We start from the raw sequence: 20,513 nt of genomic DNA on the forward strand, positions 1-20,513 counted from the left end.
GATGTTCAAACAAATCTCCTTAATAAATTCAATGAGATGGCTAAAGAGATTAAGTATATTAAGAAGACACTGGATGAGCACAAAGAAGAACTTGAAAGAATACATAGAAAAACAGCAGATCTTATGGGAATGAAAGGTGCAATAAATGAAATTAGAAAAACACTGGAGTCATATAATAGCAGATTTGAGGAGGCAGAAGAAAGGATTGGTGAGCTTGAAGAAATGACCTCTGAAAGTGAACATACAAAAGAACAGATGAAGAAAAGAATGGAAAAAATTGAACAAGGTCTCAGGGAACTAAATGACAGCAAAAGGTGTACAAACATACATGTCATGGGTGTCCCAGAAGGAGAAAAGAAGGGAAAAGGGGTAGAAGGAATATCTGAAGAAATAATGATAGAAAATTTCCCAACCCTATTGAAGGACATAGATATCTATGTCCAAGAAGCACAATGTACTCCCATTCAAAAAAATTCGAAGAGACCAACTCCCAGATACTTACTCATCAGAATGTCAAATGCCAAAGACAAAGAGAGAATTCTGAGAACAGCAAGAGAACAGCAATGCATAACATATAAGGGATACCCAATAAGATTAAGTGCTGATTTTTCACCAGAAACCATGGAGGCAAGAAGACAGTGGTCTGATATATTTAATATACTACAAGAGAAAAACTTCCAGCCAAGAATCTTACATTCAGCAAGACTCTCTTTCAAAAATGAGGGCAAGATTAGAATATTCACAGATAAACAGAAATTGAGAGAATTTCTAAGCAAGAGACCAAATTTTTAGGAAATACTAAAGGTGTGCTAGAGTCTGAAAGAAAAGACAGGAGAGAGAGGCCTGGAATAGAGTCTAGAAATGAAGATTATATCAATAAAAGTAACTAAAAGTATCAAAAGAGGGATGAAAATAAAATGACAGATAAAACTCAAATAGGAATAAACTTAACCAATGATGTAAAGCACTTGTATTCAGAAAACTGCAAGTCAGTGTAGAAGAAATTCCTAAATAACTGGAAGAACATTCCATGCTCATGAATTGGAAGATTAAACATCATTATGATGTCAATTCTACTCAAATTGATACACAGATTCAATGCAATCCTGACAAAAATTCCACCAGCATTTAAAAAAATTGAAAACATGATCATCGAATTTATTTGGAAGGGTATGGGGTCCTGAACAGCCAGAAACATAAAATGGAAAAGTGAACCCTCATCTCTAGACTTTAAATCATATTACCTAGCTATAGTGGTTATAACAGCATGGTACTAGCATAAAGACAGACACATAGACCAATGGAGCCAATTTGATGGTTCAGAAACAGATCCTCTCATGTATGGTCAAGTGATTTTTGACAAGCCTGTCAAACCCACACAGCTCAGGCAGAACAATCCATTCAACAAATGGTGCTGAAAGAACTGGATATCCCTAGCCAGAAGAAGGAAAGAAGACCCCTATCTCACACCATATCAAATATTAACTCAAAATGGATCAAAAACATAAAAATAAAAGCAAGAACCATAAAACTTCTGGAAGAAATTATAGGAAAATATCTTCAAGCCCTGGTGGTAGTCAGTGGATTCTTAAAGGAGATAGGACTGAGATGGACTACTGATGTTTAATGTAAATTTTAATTAGCTTTACTGTAAAAGTGTGGAAATGTATAGAGTGGATGGTAACACATAGTGAGTAACAGCTAGTTTATAAATGGGGATGTGACTGAAATGGTGGTCTAGGTATGTAAATGACAATTGATAGAACGCTAGAGAATAATCTAGGAATTGAATAGCACAGTAAACCAAGAGGTGGGTGAGAATTGTGGTTGATGGTACAGATGCAAGAGTGTCCTTTGTGAGCTAGAGCAAATGTACATCACTACTGCAGGGTGTTGGGAATGTGGAGAAGCATGGAAAAAATACAGGTGGAGTGACCTATGGATTGTGGTTAGCAGTAATAATATAATATTCTTGCATCTATGTGAAAGATGTACTGTGTTGATAATGAGGCTGTATGCAAAATGTGAGACAAATGCACACTATGGACATGGTAAAAATCAGATGATATTATCTTATCTGTAGCAAATGTTCCACCACAGTGTGGTGTGTTGATGGAGGGATGATGTTTGGGAATTCTGCACATGTGCATGATTGTTTTATAAGTTTACAACTTCTCTCATAAAAAATATATTTAAAAAATAATAGGGTGGGTTGGGGGAAAACACATCAAATGTAAGATAAAGACTATGATTAGTATTAAGACTTTGACAATATTCTTTCATAATTTGTAACAAACGTCTCACAGCAATGCAAGGTGCTGGTGGAGGGTTGATGTATGGGACCCCTGCATGATGTTATGCATGTTTGCTTTGTAAGTTCATAACTTTTACTGTACACTTATTATTTATGTATGTTCATATATAACTGATATAAAGATAATAATTATAATAGGGTGGACTGGGGGAAAATACTTTGGTTAGTAGTAATATTTTGATAATGCCCTTTAATCACTAGTTAAAAAGGTTTAACAACAATGCAAGGTATTGGTGGTAGGGTGAGTTATGAGAGTCCTGTATGACGTTATATATGTTTGTTTAGTAAGTTCACAACTATTTCTATACACTTATTGTTTATGTATGTTTATGTTTGAGTGATATACTTCTATAAATACATTAAAAAATAAACAATCCAGGAAAGCCAGCCTCTCTAGGTACCTCCATACATGGGCCACACGGCTAGATGAGTGGAGAAGAGGAGGCTGGTACCTCTGTCTCTGGCAGACCCGACCTGTCCAGGGAGCTCGTTAGCGCCCCTCTCAGGGTGAGAAGGCAAGATGCATCTGTCTTGCTCTGCACAGCTGCCCACTTCCGAAATGAATGATCACTTCCAGCAAGCATGTGTGTGAGCTGCCTCACTGCCAGTCAAAGGTGCAAGTTTCATCACAAAATGGTGAACATTCGCTTAATCTCAGAATACTGTTTATATCTTCAAGCCTGGTTAAGGACTTACTCAAGACTGAATGAGGGTTGATTTTTCAAGTCTCTTTAGGTTTTTTATGAAATTATCTTGCCTCTAGGTTTCTTTTAACTCTCTTAGAGAAAAAGATAAAGCATCTTTAAAATAAGAAAGTACATAAAATCAACAATTGATAGATTTGTTGGATAACCTTTATCTCCTTGTTCATTGATAAGGTTTTTTAGTAATTTGGTTTAGTGTGGCTCAATACATTAAACCAGGTACATGAAAAAAAAACTGGTACTTTGAATTAGAATTACACCATTATATTAAAACCATAATGACATTTTGAGATAGAGCAAAGAATTAAATTTGGAATAGATATAGTATCAGCCCAAGATGAAACATGTTACACCAGTTAACAATTCTGGTTCTTGTGACCTTTTAAAAATTCTGTTAATACTGCCTAGAAAATATGTCAGAATCTCATGCTGGGCTTGGCTTGGCAGAGACTATGAGTAAACTATAAGTACTCGTTCCATTTCATCATTCTAACTTACATTATTTTATCAGAAGGGGGGTATGCACCCTTGCTCCGTTAGCAGCATTTACCCACCACTGTCAAGTGCTCTAGGAAAGCAGACACTGAAATCTGAACTTTTAGGCCCTCTCTGCTGAATATTCACCGGGGGAAGCCCCCAGCCAGCCCCCACATCAGCGAGCGGGGACGTGGGCTGGACACGGCTGTCCACCCGTGGCCTGGCCTGGTGCCTGGGTGGGACACGCGGCCTCCCTCGGCTGCAGCCAAGGCCACCAGAGGGAAGAGGGAAGCGAGGGCTGCTCCGTCTTCCGATTCCACACACTGCCCTCACCTGCCTGAGGAAGACTTGTTTTCCTGAGGACGATGGCAGGTGCCGGTACTCAGCCTCCCGGGTGCAGTGGGTGGGGGCGTGGGGAGCGCACAACGGTAAGTTTACATTTGGGGTTAGACAAATCCCGTTAAGGTGGTGTCAGTTATATCAAACACAACTAAAATCAACGCTGCTTTGATTCCCACGCTATTATATGGGATTTCCCCAGCATAAAGTGAACTTGGTAGCTACAAAGAGCAGCTAATCCATCACTCAATATGGAAATTTAGAGGTGTAGTATTATTCATTAGATAAACAGATCCTCAGATCAGCTGTGTGAAAGATCAGTGAACCTGCTCTAATGTCTGACCCAAAAGAAATGGGAGCAAGGGAAACTAATCAAAGCAGCGTTTTCTTTAGCTCTTTCTTTTGCTAAGTGTCGAGAGCACTTGCAAACTCTGGGGCCTACAGAAAAGTAGCTCCGTGGAGCAGACCTTTCCCAGAGGGACTCCAAATCCCATCTCCATATTTTCCTGGGACGCAATAGGCCCCTGCTGGAGACCCCTTGCCTGCAGGGGATGCCGAGGGCCCAGCTTGGTTCTAAGGATACTGGAAGAGTAATATTTATGTTAAAAACCATAGTGCCACTAACTATGAGACAACCGGATAAAGAGGCACTCAAACCTACGTGACTCTCAGAGGAAGAAACGCTCTTTCTGAGAAGTACAAAATTTCAGTTAGACTGCAGCCTGTTTAAGTGGTGTGTGGTGCTAGGTAGAGAGAAAGTGCTGAACAGACAAGCCTCCCCTTCAGGGCTCTGCATAAGTCACGGACCACAGAGAGGAGTTCTGAGACAGACCCGAAAACATGGACAACTCCACTGGGGAGGTCATTAGGTGAAGACTCTGACCAAACAGGGACTAAGGCTGCTAGCACCTAAGAGTCCAAAGCAGAGATACAAGAGCTCAAAGCATAGATGATAAGGAAACAGGAAGAGGGGAAAGACAGCCGCCAAAATTCAATATCACACAGAATGAGAGCAAAAAGAGAATATTCATCGTGGAAAACATAGCCAGGAAGACTGGCTTTATAAAAATGTTCAAAATGAGATGGAAAAAGAAAAACTTAAAAAATGAGAGTGCCAGTCAACCAAGATGGCGGCATACAATGTTAAAGGGTTCCATTTCCTCACAGATTCTATGAACAAGTAGCCAAACTGGCAGAGCCATCTTGCTCAAAACTCTGGAAAAGAGTTAAAGGACTTCAGTAACTGGAGTGCTGAATTAAGAAAATGCAACTTTTAAGATTGTAGGAGAAACTCGTGGCACCCCTGTTGGCCTGCCCCCACCGCCTGCCTGGTGCAGCGTGGAGCCAGCCTGCGCGCCCCTGCGGGTCCCTGGCCCTGCTCCTAAGGAAGCAGAGTGACCTCTGCGCACATGCTGGAGTGGCTATAAGGCAGTGTCATCTGTCGGGGGACAGCCTGAAAGACTGAAAACAGAGGCGAGACAACCAAAAGCAGCTTGCAGACAATGAAAGCAGAGTAAGAGAGAATTAAGTCAAAGTATCTTGGGACAAAGGTTTTAAGATATACAGCAGAGCATTCAGGAGCAGGGGAAAGTGTATAATGTGGGGAGTACAGAGGACGTGTGGATTCCTGCAAAAGGGGAATTCCCAAGGCCATGAGCAAGTTCAGGACAAAAGGCAGACTCTGAAAAGGTGGAGAGGATCCCACACTTCCATCTCAGACTGAATTTCTTGATAAGAAGGCTAAACTCTGAACAAGGCACCACTCAACACAGAGCCAACTTGTAAAGACTGAAAAGTTTTTTTGTTTTTGCTGTTTTTTTTTTTTTTTTTTGCACCAGTTTGTTTTTTGTTAGCTCCTAGCACATAAGGAAATCTGTCATTTCAAAAGCTGGATGCAAACTTAGGGAAGAGAGGGTTCAGGGACTAAATCACAGAATTAACATTCTAGCTTACTAAAATGTACAGAATATGACAGAAGATTACAAGACAACAGCAACAACAAACAGGAAATGATGGAACCCAAGGAACAAGACAAAAATCCAGAAAACATCAATGAACACCAGACTCTGGATATATCAAAGATATTAAAAAGAATAGTCTTCAATATGCTCAAAGAGATAAAGGGAAATGCAAGAAAGAACTAAAGGATATCCAGAAAATGATGAATGAACAATACAGGAATTTCAATGAAGAGAGAAAAATTTTAAAAAGGAACCAAACAGAAATACTGGAATTGAAGACCGTAATAACTGAAATGAAAAATCACCTAAAGGCTTTCAAAAGCAGCCTAGGGCTGGAGAAGGAAAGAATCAGTGAACTCGAAGACAAGACAACTGAAATGATTCAGGCTGAGGAGCTGAAAGAAAAACAATGAAAAGCAGTGCACAGAGCCTCTGAGACTCTGGGACACCGTCAAGCCCCCCAGTGTCTGCATAGTGGGACCACGAGAAGGAGAAGGCAAGGTCAATAGGGAGTATTCAAAGAAACGGGGCAGAAAACACCCCAAATGTAACAAAAGGAATGAATACACACATTTGAGAAGCCCAAAGAACCCCAAACAGAATGAACACAAAGATAGCCATGTCTAAACACATAGTAGTTAAGGTGTTGCATGCCAAGGACAGGGAGAGAATTCTGAAAGCTGCAAGAGAAAAGCAATGTGTCATGTACAAGGGAGTCCCCAAAAGAGTGAGTGCCCATTTCTCGTCAAAAATCATGGAGGCTAAAAGGCGCTGGGAAGAATATTTAAAGTTGAAGGAAACAACTGTCAACCAACAATTTCATATCTGGCGAGACTCTCTTTCAAAAATGAGGGAGAAGTTAAGACATTCTCAGGTAAACCAAAGTGAGGGGTTCCTCACACTAGACCTGCCTAGAAGCAGAGCTGAAGGGAGCTCTTCAGAGTGAGGGAAGCACAGTAGACGAGCAGGCAAGCGGCATGAAGAAGTGAAGGCAACAACGTAGGTAGACACAAATGTCAGGACCACTGCACTGCACTGTATTTTTTGGCATATAATTTCTTTTTTTTTTTTTTTTTTACTACTTATATGTTCTGAAATGCTCATGCATAAAATAGTTACATATCTATGGTTTTGGATATATAATGTATAAAGATATAATTTGTAACAAGTACATTACATAACAGGTTTTGGAGAGGATGTAGAGAAACAAGAATACTTGTTCTTTGTTGTTGAGAATGTAAAATGGTGCAGCCACTGTGGAAAACTGTTTGGCAGTTTGTCAGAAAGTTATGTACAGAATTACCATCTGCCTGGCAACCCCACTTGTAAGTTTACACCCAATAGAATTGAAAGCAGGGACTCAGAGAGATATGGGCACACCAGTGTTCACGGCAGCCTTACTCACAATTGCCAAAAGATATCCATCAACTGAGGAATGGCTAAACAAAATGCAGCATACACACATCATGGAACACGATGCAGCTGTGTAAAGGAACAAAGCTCCGATACATGCCATAACACGGATGGACCTCGAAGACACCATGTTGCATGAAATAAGCCAGGCACAAATGGACCAATATTGTATGATCTCATTGATATGAAATAATGAGCATAAGCAAACTCATAGAGTCAAAGTGGAACATAGGTTATCAGAGGTCGGTGGGGGTAGGGATGGGGAGGTAATGCTTAATTGACACAGAGTTTCTGGTTGGGATGATGGTAGACTTTGGGTAATGGATAGTATTGATAGTTATACACATGGTGAATGTAATTAGCAGCACTGAATTATGTATTGAATGTGGCTAAAAGGTGTCAAATATGGACTGTAGTTGAATGCAATTGAATGTAGTTGAATGTAGTTGAATTATAAAACTGTGTGTATGTAAACTCTGTGCTTTCTATATGACTTTTCTGTAAACCTACAACTTTTCTAAAAAACTGTCTAAAGCAACAACAAAAAAACAGATAAAATGATCGTTCTGAAAGACAGATAAAGTGATCCAAGAAATACACAGATGGTGTCCTAAAACAGAGGGAACAACAAAGAAAGCAAATATATAGTTCTAGAATAATTTTCTGAAGTAAAGCAAGAGGAAAATTCATAGATTGAAAGCACACACTATGTACCACAGAAAAACTGATAAAGACTAATCAATATCAAGACATATCATGTTGAAGTTAATGGATCTGATGTTTAAAAATACTACTAACACTGGACAAAAAATAATTGCTGTATATCAGACAGCATGAGCTCATTATGCTGTGGTAGCAAAAATCCCCCAAATCTCAGCGGATTAAAGCAACAAAGGTTCACTTCTCACCTGCGCTACCGCCCAGGTGGGAGAGCTGCAGGGCCCCTGCTCCTCACCGCTGAGGCCGCGCCGCCACCTCCAGCCCCCGCCATCGCGCCTCCCTGCCCCCTCGGGCAGCCACGCCCTCACTGCTCCGGCCCCAGCCAGTTCCCGAGGCTGGGGCGGCCCTCCAGCCACGGCTCCAGCCCCCACCCTGGGCACCTCGCCGTCGGGGGAACGCTTCAGCCTGGCCCTGAGCCTCAAGGCTGCAGTGCCCCTCCCGTCGCCTCGGTGTAGCCACCCACAGCCAGCGGCCTTCTCAGGGACACTGGTGGCCGGTGGTGGGACCGCAGGGCCAGCAGCTCACCAGAGGGCAGCTCTGCCACCAGGGCCAGCAGCTCACCAGAGGGTAGCTCTGCCGGCTGCTCCTACACCACCGCCACCTCCTCCAGGGATAAGAGTCATGACAACGGGTGCCGGGGTGTGTGCTGGGGAGCACACCGAGGACCCCCAACCCGCCAACCGAGGAGCGGGAGGCACCGGCGTGCTTGACCAGCCCCCACGTATGGGCAAGCAGCCTCCAGGGGGTGGACTTTAGCATAAGCTCTGCGAGGCGGGGCATCTGTGATTATCATCACCTGCTGCTGTGCCAGGTTTCCAGACGTGGAGCGAGGGCGTGGCCAGGCTGAAGGGTGGCACCCGTGGGAGGGTCACAGGGGCAGCACCTGCCCCGTGCATCCGGGGGCGAGAGGCCAGGGCTGGCCCCTGCGACACGGCCAGATGCACACTGCGGCCACTCCAACGCGGGCGGCAAGGGGGGCTTGTGACGGGGGCCCTGCAGGCCTGGGCGCACTGCCACTGCCGGGCTTGTCCCCGGGGGCTGAGGGGCCCCTGTGCTGGTGGGGGGCTGTATGCACCCCAGGGAGCCCTGGTCAACCGGACCTTCAGATGAGGAGACTTCAGGTGAGCTGTGGCCCAGGCCACACACGGAGGGTCAGAGAGCCAGAGGGGGCGGCCCGAAGCTGGGGGTCACGGAACCCGAAAGAGAAGGGGGAGGCCGGGGCCGCCGTGTGCGCTGCCCCGGGACGGAGGAGCCCAGCACCGAGCTCGCTGCAGCCAGCCGCACGCAAGCAGCACTCTGATGACGCTGTGGAGCTGGACGCCTGGCCTCAAAGCCGTGAGCCTGCAGATCCCGCTGTCCAAGCCCGCGCGCTGAGGCATTTGCTTGAGCAACGAGGAAACGAAACCGCCACCGTGACCATCCTCCCCAGGGGCGAGCAGGCGCTTCGGGGCGGGCCTCCACCTGCGCAGACAGGGGCGCCCTGTGCCCTGCACATCCTGTGTCGCCTGAAGCTTCCGAGGGGTCCACAGGGACAGCACACGCACCCAGGCCAGGCGGTCACTCCTGCCAGCCTGTGACATGGCCGGCCGCCCTGGTCTGTGCAGGCTCAAGGGGCAGCACTCACTGGAGAATCACTGCATGCTCCAGGCCTGGACACGCTGGAGACCGTGGCGCACACCGTCCAAGCCTGGATGCTGGAGACTGTGGCACACACCGTCCAGGCCTGGACACGCTGGAGACCACTGTGCACACCGTCCAGCCCTGGACACATGGAGACCGTGGCGCAAACCGTCCAGGCCTGGACACGCTGGAGACTGTGGCGCACACCGTCCAGGCCTGGACACTGGAGGCTGCGGTGCACACCATCCAGCCCTGGACACATGGAGACCATAGCGCACACCGTCCAGCCCTGGACACGCTGGAGACCGTGGCGCACACTGTCCAGGCCTGGACACTGGAGACCGCAGCGCACACCGTCCAGGCCTGGACACGCTGGAGACCGCAGCGCACACTGTCCAGGCCTGGACACTGGAGACCGCAGCGCACACCATCCAGGCCTGGACACTGGAGACCGCGGCACACACCGTCCAGGCAATTTTATCCTGCCACCAGCCATGGGTGCTTTTTGCCTTAGTCACATCTTTAAAAAAAAATTTAGTGCCGTTTCATTCAGAGAAAAGAGGAGCAGAATTAGGTTCATTTTTAATAAAGATCTTTAAACAGGCAATTTTGGGTTTCAGGAAAATCAAACACACTTGTAGGAGGAGAAAGAAAGGAATACTAGAACCAGTTTTTCCGTAACATTTTTTTTAGTCAGATGCGATACGCTGGAATGGGTCGCCATGGGACACTGTAAAGTTTCTCTGAATATCAATTTTTAAGAAACAGACTGAGTACCCGTCTGTGCCCTGACGGCATATCCACCAAAACACCAGCAGCAGCGAAGGCAGCCCCTTGGCAGTTGTCAAGGAAGACCCTCCCCCGCCCCCCCCCCCCGCCCCCGCCATTCACTGCCCCTTCCTGGGTGTCAGAGCAGGGGACGAAGGGGTGGGACATAACACGAGACTGGAAGCACCGCTGCAGAGGGAACCCCTCCCGCTCCAACGCTCAGCCCGGGAGGCACCCAGGTCCCGTCACCTCCCCGCCCGCAGCCCGCGGGAAGCGCAGTCACCTTCAGCGTCCGCCGCACGGCGTCGCAGTCCTCCCGCAGCGGGCTCAGCTTCAGCGTCTCCCCCAGGCTGCTGCAGCCGGCCGGCCGGTGCTGCGCCTCACAGCAGACACACACCTCCACACTGTCAAACTTAATCTAGGCAGAGGAACAGAACGCAGGTTAGCGCGGCGTCCGGCCCGCGGCTCGCCCACGCCGCGCACTCCCAACGTGGGAGGGCACGGGTAGGGCCCCCGCGGGCTGGCCCGAGTCCACAAAACCAGGCTATTCCTGTCGGGAGAAAGCCAGTGCAGACGCAGTTACTTCTGTCAAAGCCCTCTTTTAAAAGCAATTAACAAAAGCGAAAAAAATGAAGTTGAAGTAACCTAGGCTAGAAATAACAGAAATCAAAGATAAACCACAGAAAGAGACAAAAGCAAATAAACTTAAAAGTCGCTCATTGATGCGTGCACGAGGTGGGTCCCCACGTTCACTCAGAAGCTTCGCTGCCCGTGTCGTGGCCCGTGTCGTGGCCCGTGTCGTGGCCCGTGTCGTGGCCCGTCCAGCTCTTCTGACTTCTCCGTCAAGACCAAGGTCAGCGCGACCTTGGCGCCCTGCCGGCCCCAGCGCACTGAGGCTTTCCGTGGCGCTGCCCGCTCTCACGTCGGTTTATCTTGTGTCCGGTTGTGTCCGACGTGGTCCGAGGGCAGCGGCCGTGTCTTACCTTCACAGCGTCTACCCTCCTGATGAGTGAAGGTGTTCAGTAAGGGATGGACAAACAAAAGGGCTTGGAAAGTCAAAAGCCACGGAGGGAACAAACAACCCAGCCCTTGAAAGAGCAGCGTGAGATGAGGAGAGGCTCAGAGGCAGGGAAAGAAGTGCTTCCCGAGCCAAGTCCTGGGAAGCGGGGGTTTCAAATTAAAATTACTGGAGAATTAAAAATAAAAAACAGTACAAATAACAGTCTGAAATGTAAACTTACTAATAAGAAATAGGTTAAATCTATACAATTTTGTTTAAAATAACACACATAGGATGAAATAAGATTTCCTCAGACCAGCAGGTGCCCTACTTTTCAATAATGCATGTTTTGCACCAGCTAACTGAAACGGCACGTTTTTCCAGCAAGACTCGGCATCCGTACTCCTAAGAAAGGGCTTCCCACCGCATTAGCTACGGCTGAGGGTAGAACCTGACAGCCCAGCGGTCGACGCGCCCGGCACCACTAAATCCTGGGGGTGGGCCGGGAGGCGACATCAGCACCAGGAACACGGCGTTTCCACCCAGGGGGCCGTTGGCCGTCACGGGGCGCCTGCCTCGGGTGAAGTCCACGGTCCCGGGCGGGGGACCCCTCCAGCAACCTGCGAGGGTCTGGGCGTCTTCCCCCGTGCTGGCCGAACAGCGCACGCAGGTCTTTCCACTGCTTTTCCACGGCTTCCTCCGCTCTTGGGAGTGTCTCCGTTTGTGACTGGCGATGTCACGCGGGGACCGTGACCTGCCGTCACCAGCGCACACGGGAGAAGCAGCTGCCTGACCTGGGACCCTAAGCCTGCACGTGCATCGCGCAGTTCCGCTCCTGCCAACCCGACACCAAGGAGGCTGCGCGGGAGCCGCCGGCCCTACAGCCCGGGCCCTGGAACGGGGCCACAGACGTCACAGGGTATGGCCGTCCACGTGGACGGAAATCCTGCTGGGATGGACGCTGAGAGGGCGCGATTGAACCTGTGTGTCAGTTTGGAGACCTGATGTTTTCAGCCTGCTTAGCATCCCAAGCCACAAACATGCGTCTTTCCATTTATTTAGGCCTCCTTTGACTTATTTCATTAGTGTCACGGTGTTAGATTTTCAGTTTGTATTTTTTGAGTGATTGTAAATGGCATTTTAAATTGCAAAGTCCACATGTTCACAGCTAATATAGAGAAATACAATTTAATCATATGTTTATCGTCCTGCAACCTTGCCTAACACACTTAGTAGTTCTGGGAGGCTTATTTGTGGAGTCCTGGGATTTTCTGAAAGTAGGGTTAGCTGTGTTTTCCTTTCGATCTCACCCACCTGCCTCACTCCCCTGGCCCGAGCCGCTGGCTTACGCGGAGTTGTAAGCGCTCAGTGGACATGCTGCTCTCGGCCCTGATCTGGGAGAAGGCACTGAGCCTTCAGTCTCTGCAGTGTTAACCACAGGGTTTCGTAGATGCTCTAGCCAAGTACAGCAAGTTCCCTCTAATCTTATTCTTCTGAGCTTTTTTTTTTAATCATAAAAGAGTACCGAACTTGTCAAATGCTTTTCTGCAAGAATTGTTATGACCATGTGGTTTTTCTTTTTGAACCTGTCGACACAGCCCATTTTGCGGCTTTACTTCTGAATACTGAACCTCGCATCCCTGGAATAAGCCTGCTTCATAATGATGTATACTTCTTTTCATATATTGCTGAGCTCTATTTGCTGATATTTCGTTAAGGATTTTCACTCTATATTAACGAGGGATATTGATCTGTGGTTTTCTGCTTTGTCTACTTTGTTTTGGTATCACGGTAATACTATATTAGTAAAACGAATTTGGAAGTGTTACCTCCTCTATCTTCTGGAAGAAGACTGTGTAGAAATGATGTTAATTCTTTTTTTTTTAAAGGCAATGGATCACCCTCGACTGAATCTTTTTTTTTTTTTTTTTAAAGATTTATTTATTTATTTAATTCCCACTCCCCCCCGGTTGTCTGTTCTCTGTGTCTATTTGCTGCGTCTTGTTTCTTTGTCTGCTTCTGTTGTCGTCAGCGGCACGGAAGTGTGTGCGGCGCCATTCCTGGGCAGGCTGCACTTTCTTTCATGCTGGGCGGCTTTCCTTACGGGGCATACTCCGTGCGCGTGGGGCTCCCCTACGCTGGGGACACCCCTGAGTGGCACGGCACTCCTTGCGCACATCAGCACTGTGCACGGGCCAGCTGCACACGGGTCAAGGAGGCCCGAGGTTTGAACCGTGGACCTCCCATGTGGTAGACGGACGCCCTAACCACTGGGCCAAGTCCGTTTCCCTGATGTTAATTCTTATTCAAATCTATGATAGAATTATTCATTGAAACCATTTAGGTCTGGAGATTTTGTTTCAGGGCATTTTTAAAAAATTACAAAAATTCAATTTCCTAAAAGTTACAGGCCTAATCAAATGGTCTGTTTTGTACTGGGTGAGTTGTGGTAGTTTGAGCCATTTCATCTAAACTGTCAAGTTTGTGCATGTAGAGTTGTTTACATCGTTCCCTTATCATCTTTTTTATGTCTGCAAGGTCTGTAGTGGTAACTCATTTCATTCCTGATATTAGTAATTTGCCTTTTTTTCTCTTTGCCAGTCTAGTTAGAGGTCTATCAATTTTATTGAACTTTTCAAAGAAAAAATTCTGTATTTCATTGGTTTTCTCCAATTTTTTTTTTGTTTTCAGTTTTATTGATTTCTCATCTTAATTACTTTCTTCCTTCTGCTCTGTGTGTTTTTTCCCCTAGGCTCTTGAGGCAGGAGCCTTAGGTTACTGATTTGAGATGACTCCTCTTTTCTAATGTATGCATCTAGTGCTATAAATTTCTCTCCCATAACTGCTTTAGCTGTGTTTACATTTTCATTCAGTTCTATGTACTTTTTCATTTTCCACAAGACTTCCTCTTTATTTAGAAGTGTGTTGTTTTGATTTCGAGTGTCCATGATGTTCCTGCTACCTTTCTATTATTCTCATTTGAGTCCACTGTGGTTAGAGAACATACTCTATATGACTTCAATTATTTTAAATTTGTTGAGTTGTGTTTTATGGGCCAGGTTATGGTATATCTTGGCATATGTGGGCATATAAGAAGAATGTGTATATTTTGCTATTATTAAATGGAGTGTTCTCAAAGTATCAATAAAATACTATTGGCGGAGATGTTGTCAAGTTCTTCTATAGCCTTGCTGATTATCTGTCCAGTTGTGCTATCAATTTTTGAGAGGGGTACTGAAGTCTCCAACTATAATTGATTAGCCTATTTTGCCTTTCAATTCTATCAGGTTTTTCTTCACATATTTTACAGCCTTATTGTTTGGTGCGTATACATGCAGAAGTGCTGTGTTTTCTTGGTGGATTTCTCCTCTATATATAATTCTCTTCTCTGTCTCTGATCATTTTGCTTGTTCTGAATTCTATTTTATCTCATATTAATATAGCCACTCTTAATTACTGTATTAAGTTTGCATAAAATATTTTTCTATTTTTTTACTTGAAACTTAGCTATACAATAATATTTGAAATGAGATTCTTGTAGATGGCATATAGTTGAGCCATGTCTTTAAATCTACTTAATCCATGTCTTTCTTTTGACTGATGTCTTTAGGCTATTCACATTTAATGTAATTGTTGGTATTTTAGCACTTAAGTCTGCTTTTTTATTTTTTGTTTCCTGTTTGTTCTCTGTTTTTTCCTGTTTCCCTGTGGATTCCTTGAACAGTTTTAGAATGCAATTTTTTATTTATTTACAGTGTTTTGAGTGTATCATTTTGGATATCTTTTTAAGTGGTTAGTCTAGGGTAGTGGTGTAGAGGTGTACAGACCCCAGAAAAAACATGTTCTTAAACTCAGTCCACGACTGTGGGTGTGAATCCATAATAAACAGGGCCTTTCGATGAGGTTTTTTTGGTTAAGGTGTTATCCAATTCAATCAGGATGGGTTTTCATCCTATTACTTATCAAGCAGAATGAAATTAAAGTGGACAAAATGCCATAGAAAGCAAGACATCAAAGGTCAACTGGAAGAGAAGGGAGACTAGGAGAGGCCGCCATGTGCATCGCCACAAGACGGAGACGCCCAGACCAAGGGTCAGCACAGCCAACTCCAGAACGCCAGCCTTCAGGAAGAAAGCCTCACCTTGATGATGCCTTAATTTGGACTTTTTCCTGGCGTCAAAGCCATGAGCTAATAAATTCCCATTGCTTAAGCCAACCCATTGTGTGGTATTTCCTTGAACAGCTGAGGAAACTAAAACATCTATGTAATACATTAGATATGTAATATGTCATATGATATGTACATAACATCAAATTTGCTATGTAATACGCATATCATATGTAATATGATATGAACACAACATATCAAAGTTTGCTGACATTGTCATTTTAATAGTTCAAGTATGGAAACCCTACTTTCCTTTATGTTTCTTTGCCACCAGCTACTTAAGATATAACTGTCTTAAATATTTTCCCTATGTAAGTTTAGTCATATCAGATAGTGTTATAATCTTTGCTTCAGCCATCAGAAATAATTTTAAAAGCTTGGGAAGGAATAGTGAATGTATTTACCCATCTTTTGCTTACTGTGCTCTTCCTTCTTTCCTGATGCTCTAGGGTTACTTCTTTTACCATTTCCTTTCTATTTAAAGAACTTCCTTTAGTCATTCTTTTAGGGTAGGCCTGCTGACAATAAATTCTTCTCATTTTCCTTCATCAGAAAATGTCTAAATTTCCCCTTCATTCCTGACGGATGGTTTCACTGGGTATAGTAATCTGGGCTAATAGTTCTTTTCTTTTAGCACTTGAAAAACATTCTACAATTACCTGTCGCCTCTGTGCATGTGGTTTCTGATAAGAAATCCTTATCATTCTAATTGCTTTTCCTCACAGGTAAAGTGTCATTTTTCTGTGGATGCTTTCAAGATTTTTCCTTTGACTTTAGTTTTCATATATTTCACTATAATGTACTATGATGTGAATTTTGGGGGCTTATCCTGTTAGGGTTCACTCAGCTTCTTTGCCACATTTGGAAGTTTTCAGTCACTATTTGTTCAAATATTTTTTCAGGCTTACCTTTTTAATCCTCTCTCCAAATACAATGATATTAATGTTCATATTAGTCAGCCAATGGGGTGCTAATGCAAAGCACCAGACATCTGTTGGCTTTTATAAAGGGGTTTTATTTGGGGTAAAATCTTACAGTCCCAAGGCTGTAAAAAGTCCAGCCTAAGGCACCATAGGAGGTGCTTTCTCACCAAAGTCAACCGCCACATGTTGAAGCAAGATGGCGGAAGGTCTCTGGCTGGTCTCTCCTTCCCCTCCAGGTTCAACCTCTCCTCTTGAGCTCCCCGGCCCCAGCCTCATGACTCATGCTTAACTGATCCTGTAGTCCCCTCTCTCCTGGCACAGGGCTTGTTTCTTTTTGGGACTCCTATATCAGTCTAGGCTGTTCTGGTCTCTTCCCAATCTCAGCTACAAGCTGTCAGGCAAAATGACTCATCTCTCCCTGGGGCCTCACTGCTTGAATCTTCTTCTTTCTGTCACATGGCAGGATCTAAAACAACAGCGCTCCTTTTTCCATGTCTGTGTGTGAGTGTCCATTTCTACCAGACCCAGCAAGGGGGCAGGGACTCAACCTGAGTCATGCCCACTGATGTAGCTGAATCAAAATCCCAAAGCAATCTTATCGAATAATCTAATCAAAGATGCCTCAGCTGAATTCAGTGCAATCAAAGGGCATCACACCCAGAGGAACAGGTTAGTTTACAAACATAATCTCTTTCTGGTATTCATAAAATAAGCTGTTTTTGATATTCATAATAATATTCCACCACAATGCTAGATTTTTTTGTTACAGTGCCATAAGCCATTGAGGCCTTCTTCATTTTAAAAAAATCTATTTGCATTTTAAAAAAATCTATTCAGGTTGGGTAATTTCCATTGTCCCATCTTCCATGCTGCTGATTCTTGTTCTGACACCTCCATTCTGCAAAGAAGTTTAGCGAAGTTCAGTGAATGAACTTCCTATTTCAGTGATTGTATTTTGCACAGAAATTTTCATTTTAATTCTACTTTGTAGCTTACATTGCTTTACTAAGATTTTCTATTTCTTTGCTTTCTATTCAGATTTTTGTTTCAAGTATGTCTGTCCTTGATCACTGAGGAATTTTAATCAAGCGTTAGAAAGGTACATGTGAAAGGCAATGTGATAAAACCAAGATAGGACAATAAAGAAGAATATCCTTGTGCCCTTGTGGTAGGAAAACAGTTCTTAAACATGGCTCACTATACACCAGTCAAAAAGCAAGATGACTGATGTGCTTAACTGTTTGAAATTAAGGACTTTACATCACATGGTATCCATAAGAGCAGAAACAGATGATGTCGCCACCTCATGTAAGCGACAGAGATTGATATCCAAAACAAAGCTCTCTTAAACACCAGCAGAAAGACAAACAGCCTAACTTGAAACATATGAGAAGGAACCGTACTGTGGCAATAATCAAAACTACAATGAGACACCAGAATGGCTAAAATGGAAGAATAATGAAAATACCAGATCATGACAAGGATGTGGGGCAAGAAAACTCCTACACATGACTGGTGGGAGTGTGATTTGGAAAATACGTTTTGAAAATAGTTTGGTACTATCTACGAAAGTTGAATATTACTACCCAATTTAATACTAAACAGATACCCCACTTCCAAGAATAAACTCAGCAGAAATGTATGCAATAGTAATGAGAAGCATGCCCTAGAGTGCGCCTTAAAACATTATCCTAAATAACCTCAAAAAGAAAATAGCCCAAAGACCAGCAACAGTGGAACAGACACATGCATAGTTTTATGTCAATACCATGGAATATTATAAAGCAACGAACATGAATGAACCACAGTTACAGAAAACATGAAGAAATTACACATAAGAATGCTGCCTGCAAGAATGCAAACACAAAAGAAATGTAGAATGTTTTCATTTTGATAAATTTTGATAAACCAAACAAAACTAAATTACAGTGTTTAGTAATGCATGGTTAGCTGTTGCAACTACAAAGACAATTAAAGATGTGACTGTGAAAATAAGGGCGGTGGTTATCTCAGTGGAGATGAAGAGGCAGTGAAGTGGGGCGCGTGGTGTTGCCTGGGTGCTCTACTTCTTGCATTAGGGGAGGTCGCGTGGTATGTCATGTGGATACGCTGCTGAGGGACACGTTTTTGTTCTGGCACCTTTCTATGTGTGCTGTGTATTTCTTAATGCAAAGGGTTAAAAACAGGCTTAAAAATAAACCAAATGCAAAACTTAAATTATGAAGAGAGCAAAAATTAGCCAAAAGAAAACAGGAAAAAGACATTTAACAAACATAAGTTGCAAAACTCATGAATCAGAAATAAAAATATTAGGATGAATAAAGCCTAAACCTGATTCTTGAACACACTAATGAAACAGACAACTCACTCCCTGGCAGGACTGAAAAAAAAAAAAAAGAGGAAAGCCAAAACATACAATATAACAAACGAGAAAGGAGCTATCACTATAGATACGCTAGATCTACAGTCATAAATTTGAAAGTCATAACTTTGAAAATCTAGAGGACATGGTTAATTTCCTAGCAAAATAAAAGCTACTAAATTGAGTCAAAAAGATGCAGTAAACATGAAGACCAAAAACCACAAAAGATATTGTAGAGTCCAAAATGGTATTTCAAGCTGAGTTCACTCTGACCTTTAGTAAAAAGATAATTTCTATGTTTTAAAATAATTTCAGACCACAGGAAAAGAGGAAAGCAGTTGAATTCCTTTTTTGAAGATAGTATAACCTTAACAGAGATTCTGAAATAGGTAGTATCCTCCCCCAAAACAGAAAAAGCTGATTTCTCCTGTCAATAAAAAAAGCAAATATTCTAAGCAATACCAGCTGCTTGAATCCAGCGGTGTGTATTTAGAGAATTATATTCCCCGGCTGTTGCAAACCACACAGTCCAACTCGAACGCCTTAAGCAACCAAGGGAAGTGCCAGGCTCCCTCCCGGCGCCCGGGTTCAGGCACGGGCCGCCCGCTACCCGCTGCCCCGGGCTGCCTCTCCTGGGGGTTGCCGAGGGTCGGAGCGACCCTCCTAGCTCCAGGCCGCGGCCTCAGGGAAGGAGGGCTCTGACCCCTCCAGGCTCCTCCCGGAGGAGCAGAACAAGGGAGAAACGGGCCCTCGACGTGTTAAGCTTTAGTTTCAACGGGACCGTCCAGCCAGCACTGACTAGTAGATATGGTAAATTCTAGAACTACAACTGCAGAACATGGGTAAATCTACCGAGAGAGTTCATCCCATTCGCAAAGTAAAAGGCCGTGAAAATAAACATCATAAATCTGGCTACCGGAACCTCAGCAGACATTCAAAACAAAAACCCCAGGTCAGTTCAGAAGAGAGAGCTACGTGCACGAGGTAAGGCTTTTGCAAATTAAAGCAAACGTCGTAGTAACTGGAGAAACGGTGAAGGCGGGTCCATCGGCATCAGGCATGAGACCGCGCTGCCCACGACCACGGCCACAAGCCTCGCCTGCGCCACGTGCCGCCCACGACACGGCCCCACCAGGGTTTAGCTTGTCAGCAAGAGAAGCAGCCTGGGCGGCTGTGTAAGGACCGGAAGAGACAGGGCTGCACTTGCCAAGTCAGCGCCGAGAGTCTAAAAAGCTCAGGAGACTTGACCGACAAAGTACAGGGTTCAAGAGTTCCTGTTAGGTTGATTTTAAGAAGTGTCACTGAGGGATAAAAACCAGTTAAAATGGAAACAGCAGAAACATCCCCTTCAGATAACAATAAAAAATATGAAATGCAAAGAAATAACTAAAAAAACGAAACGACCCATCTGAAGACATACAAAATGCCAGGGAAGGGCAACGTCCGGGAGAGGGACGGGTCACCCTCGCGGCCTGGCACTCCTCTGCGCTCCCCCTTGGGGCAGGCCCACCTCGTCAGCCCTCCGCCCTCCCTGAGAAGCGTTCCCAGCCGCCTCGCCGCGAGGGCGCGGCAGTGACCCAGGTGCCACCGCGAGGCCCACCGGTGCCGGCGTGAGCCTGGCGCCTGGACGCGGTGCCCGGGCCAGGTCCCTGGGGCCAACGGCTGCCATTGGGCTGCGAGGGGTGGTGGGGACGGGGCTCCCGTCAAGGGCACCCTGCTGTGATGTGGACTTGCCGCTTCCCCG

At 44.8% G+C, this 20,513-nt stretch overlaps 1 protein-coding gene across 2 annotated transcripts in view; it reads right to left on the reverse strand.

Annotated features, from left to right (window-relative positions):
• The window catches only part of ENTREP2 (endosomal transmembrane epsin interactor 2), a 395,143-nt gene that overhangs the window by 48,728 nt on the left and 325,902 nt on the right, over nucleotides 1–20,513 (reverse strand). For both annotated transcript variants that reach the window (XM_058294838.2, XM_071214403.1), the window contains exon 4: nucleotides 10,600–10,734. In XM_058294838.2, the coding sequence (XP_058150821.1) occupies nucleotides 10,600–10,734 (135 nt within the window). The remainder of the gene's footprint in view (nucleotides 1–10,599; nucleotides 10,735–20,513) is intronic.

Source organism: Dasypus novemcinctus, chromosome 3 (assembly GCF_030445035.2).
Source record: "Dasypus novemcinctus isolate mDasNov1 chromosome 3, mDasNov1.1.hap2, whole genome shotgun sequence".
NCBI lineage: Eukaryota > Metazoa > Chordata > Mammalia > Cingulata > Dasypodidae > Dasypus > Dasypus novemcinctus.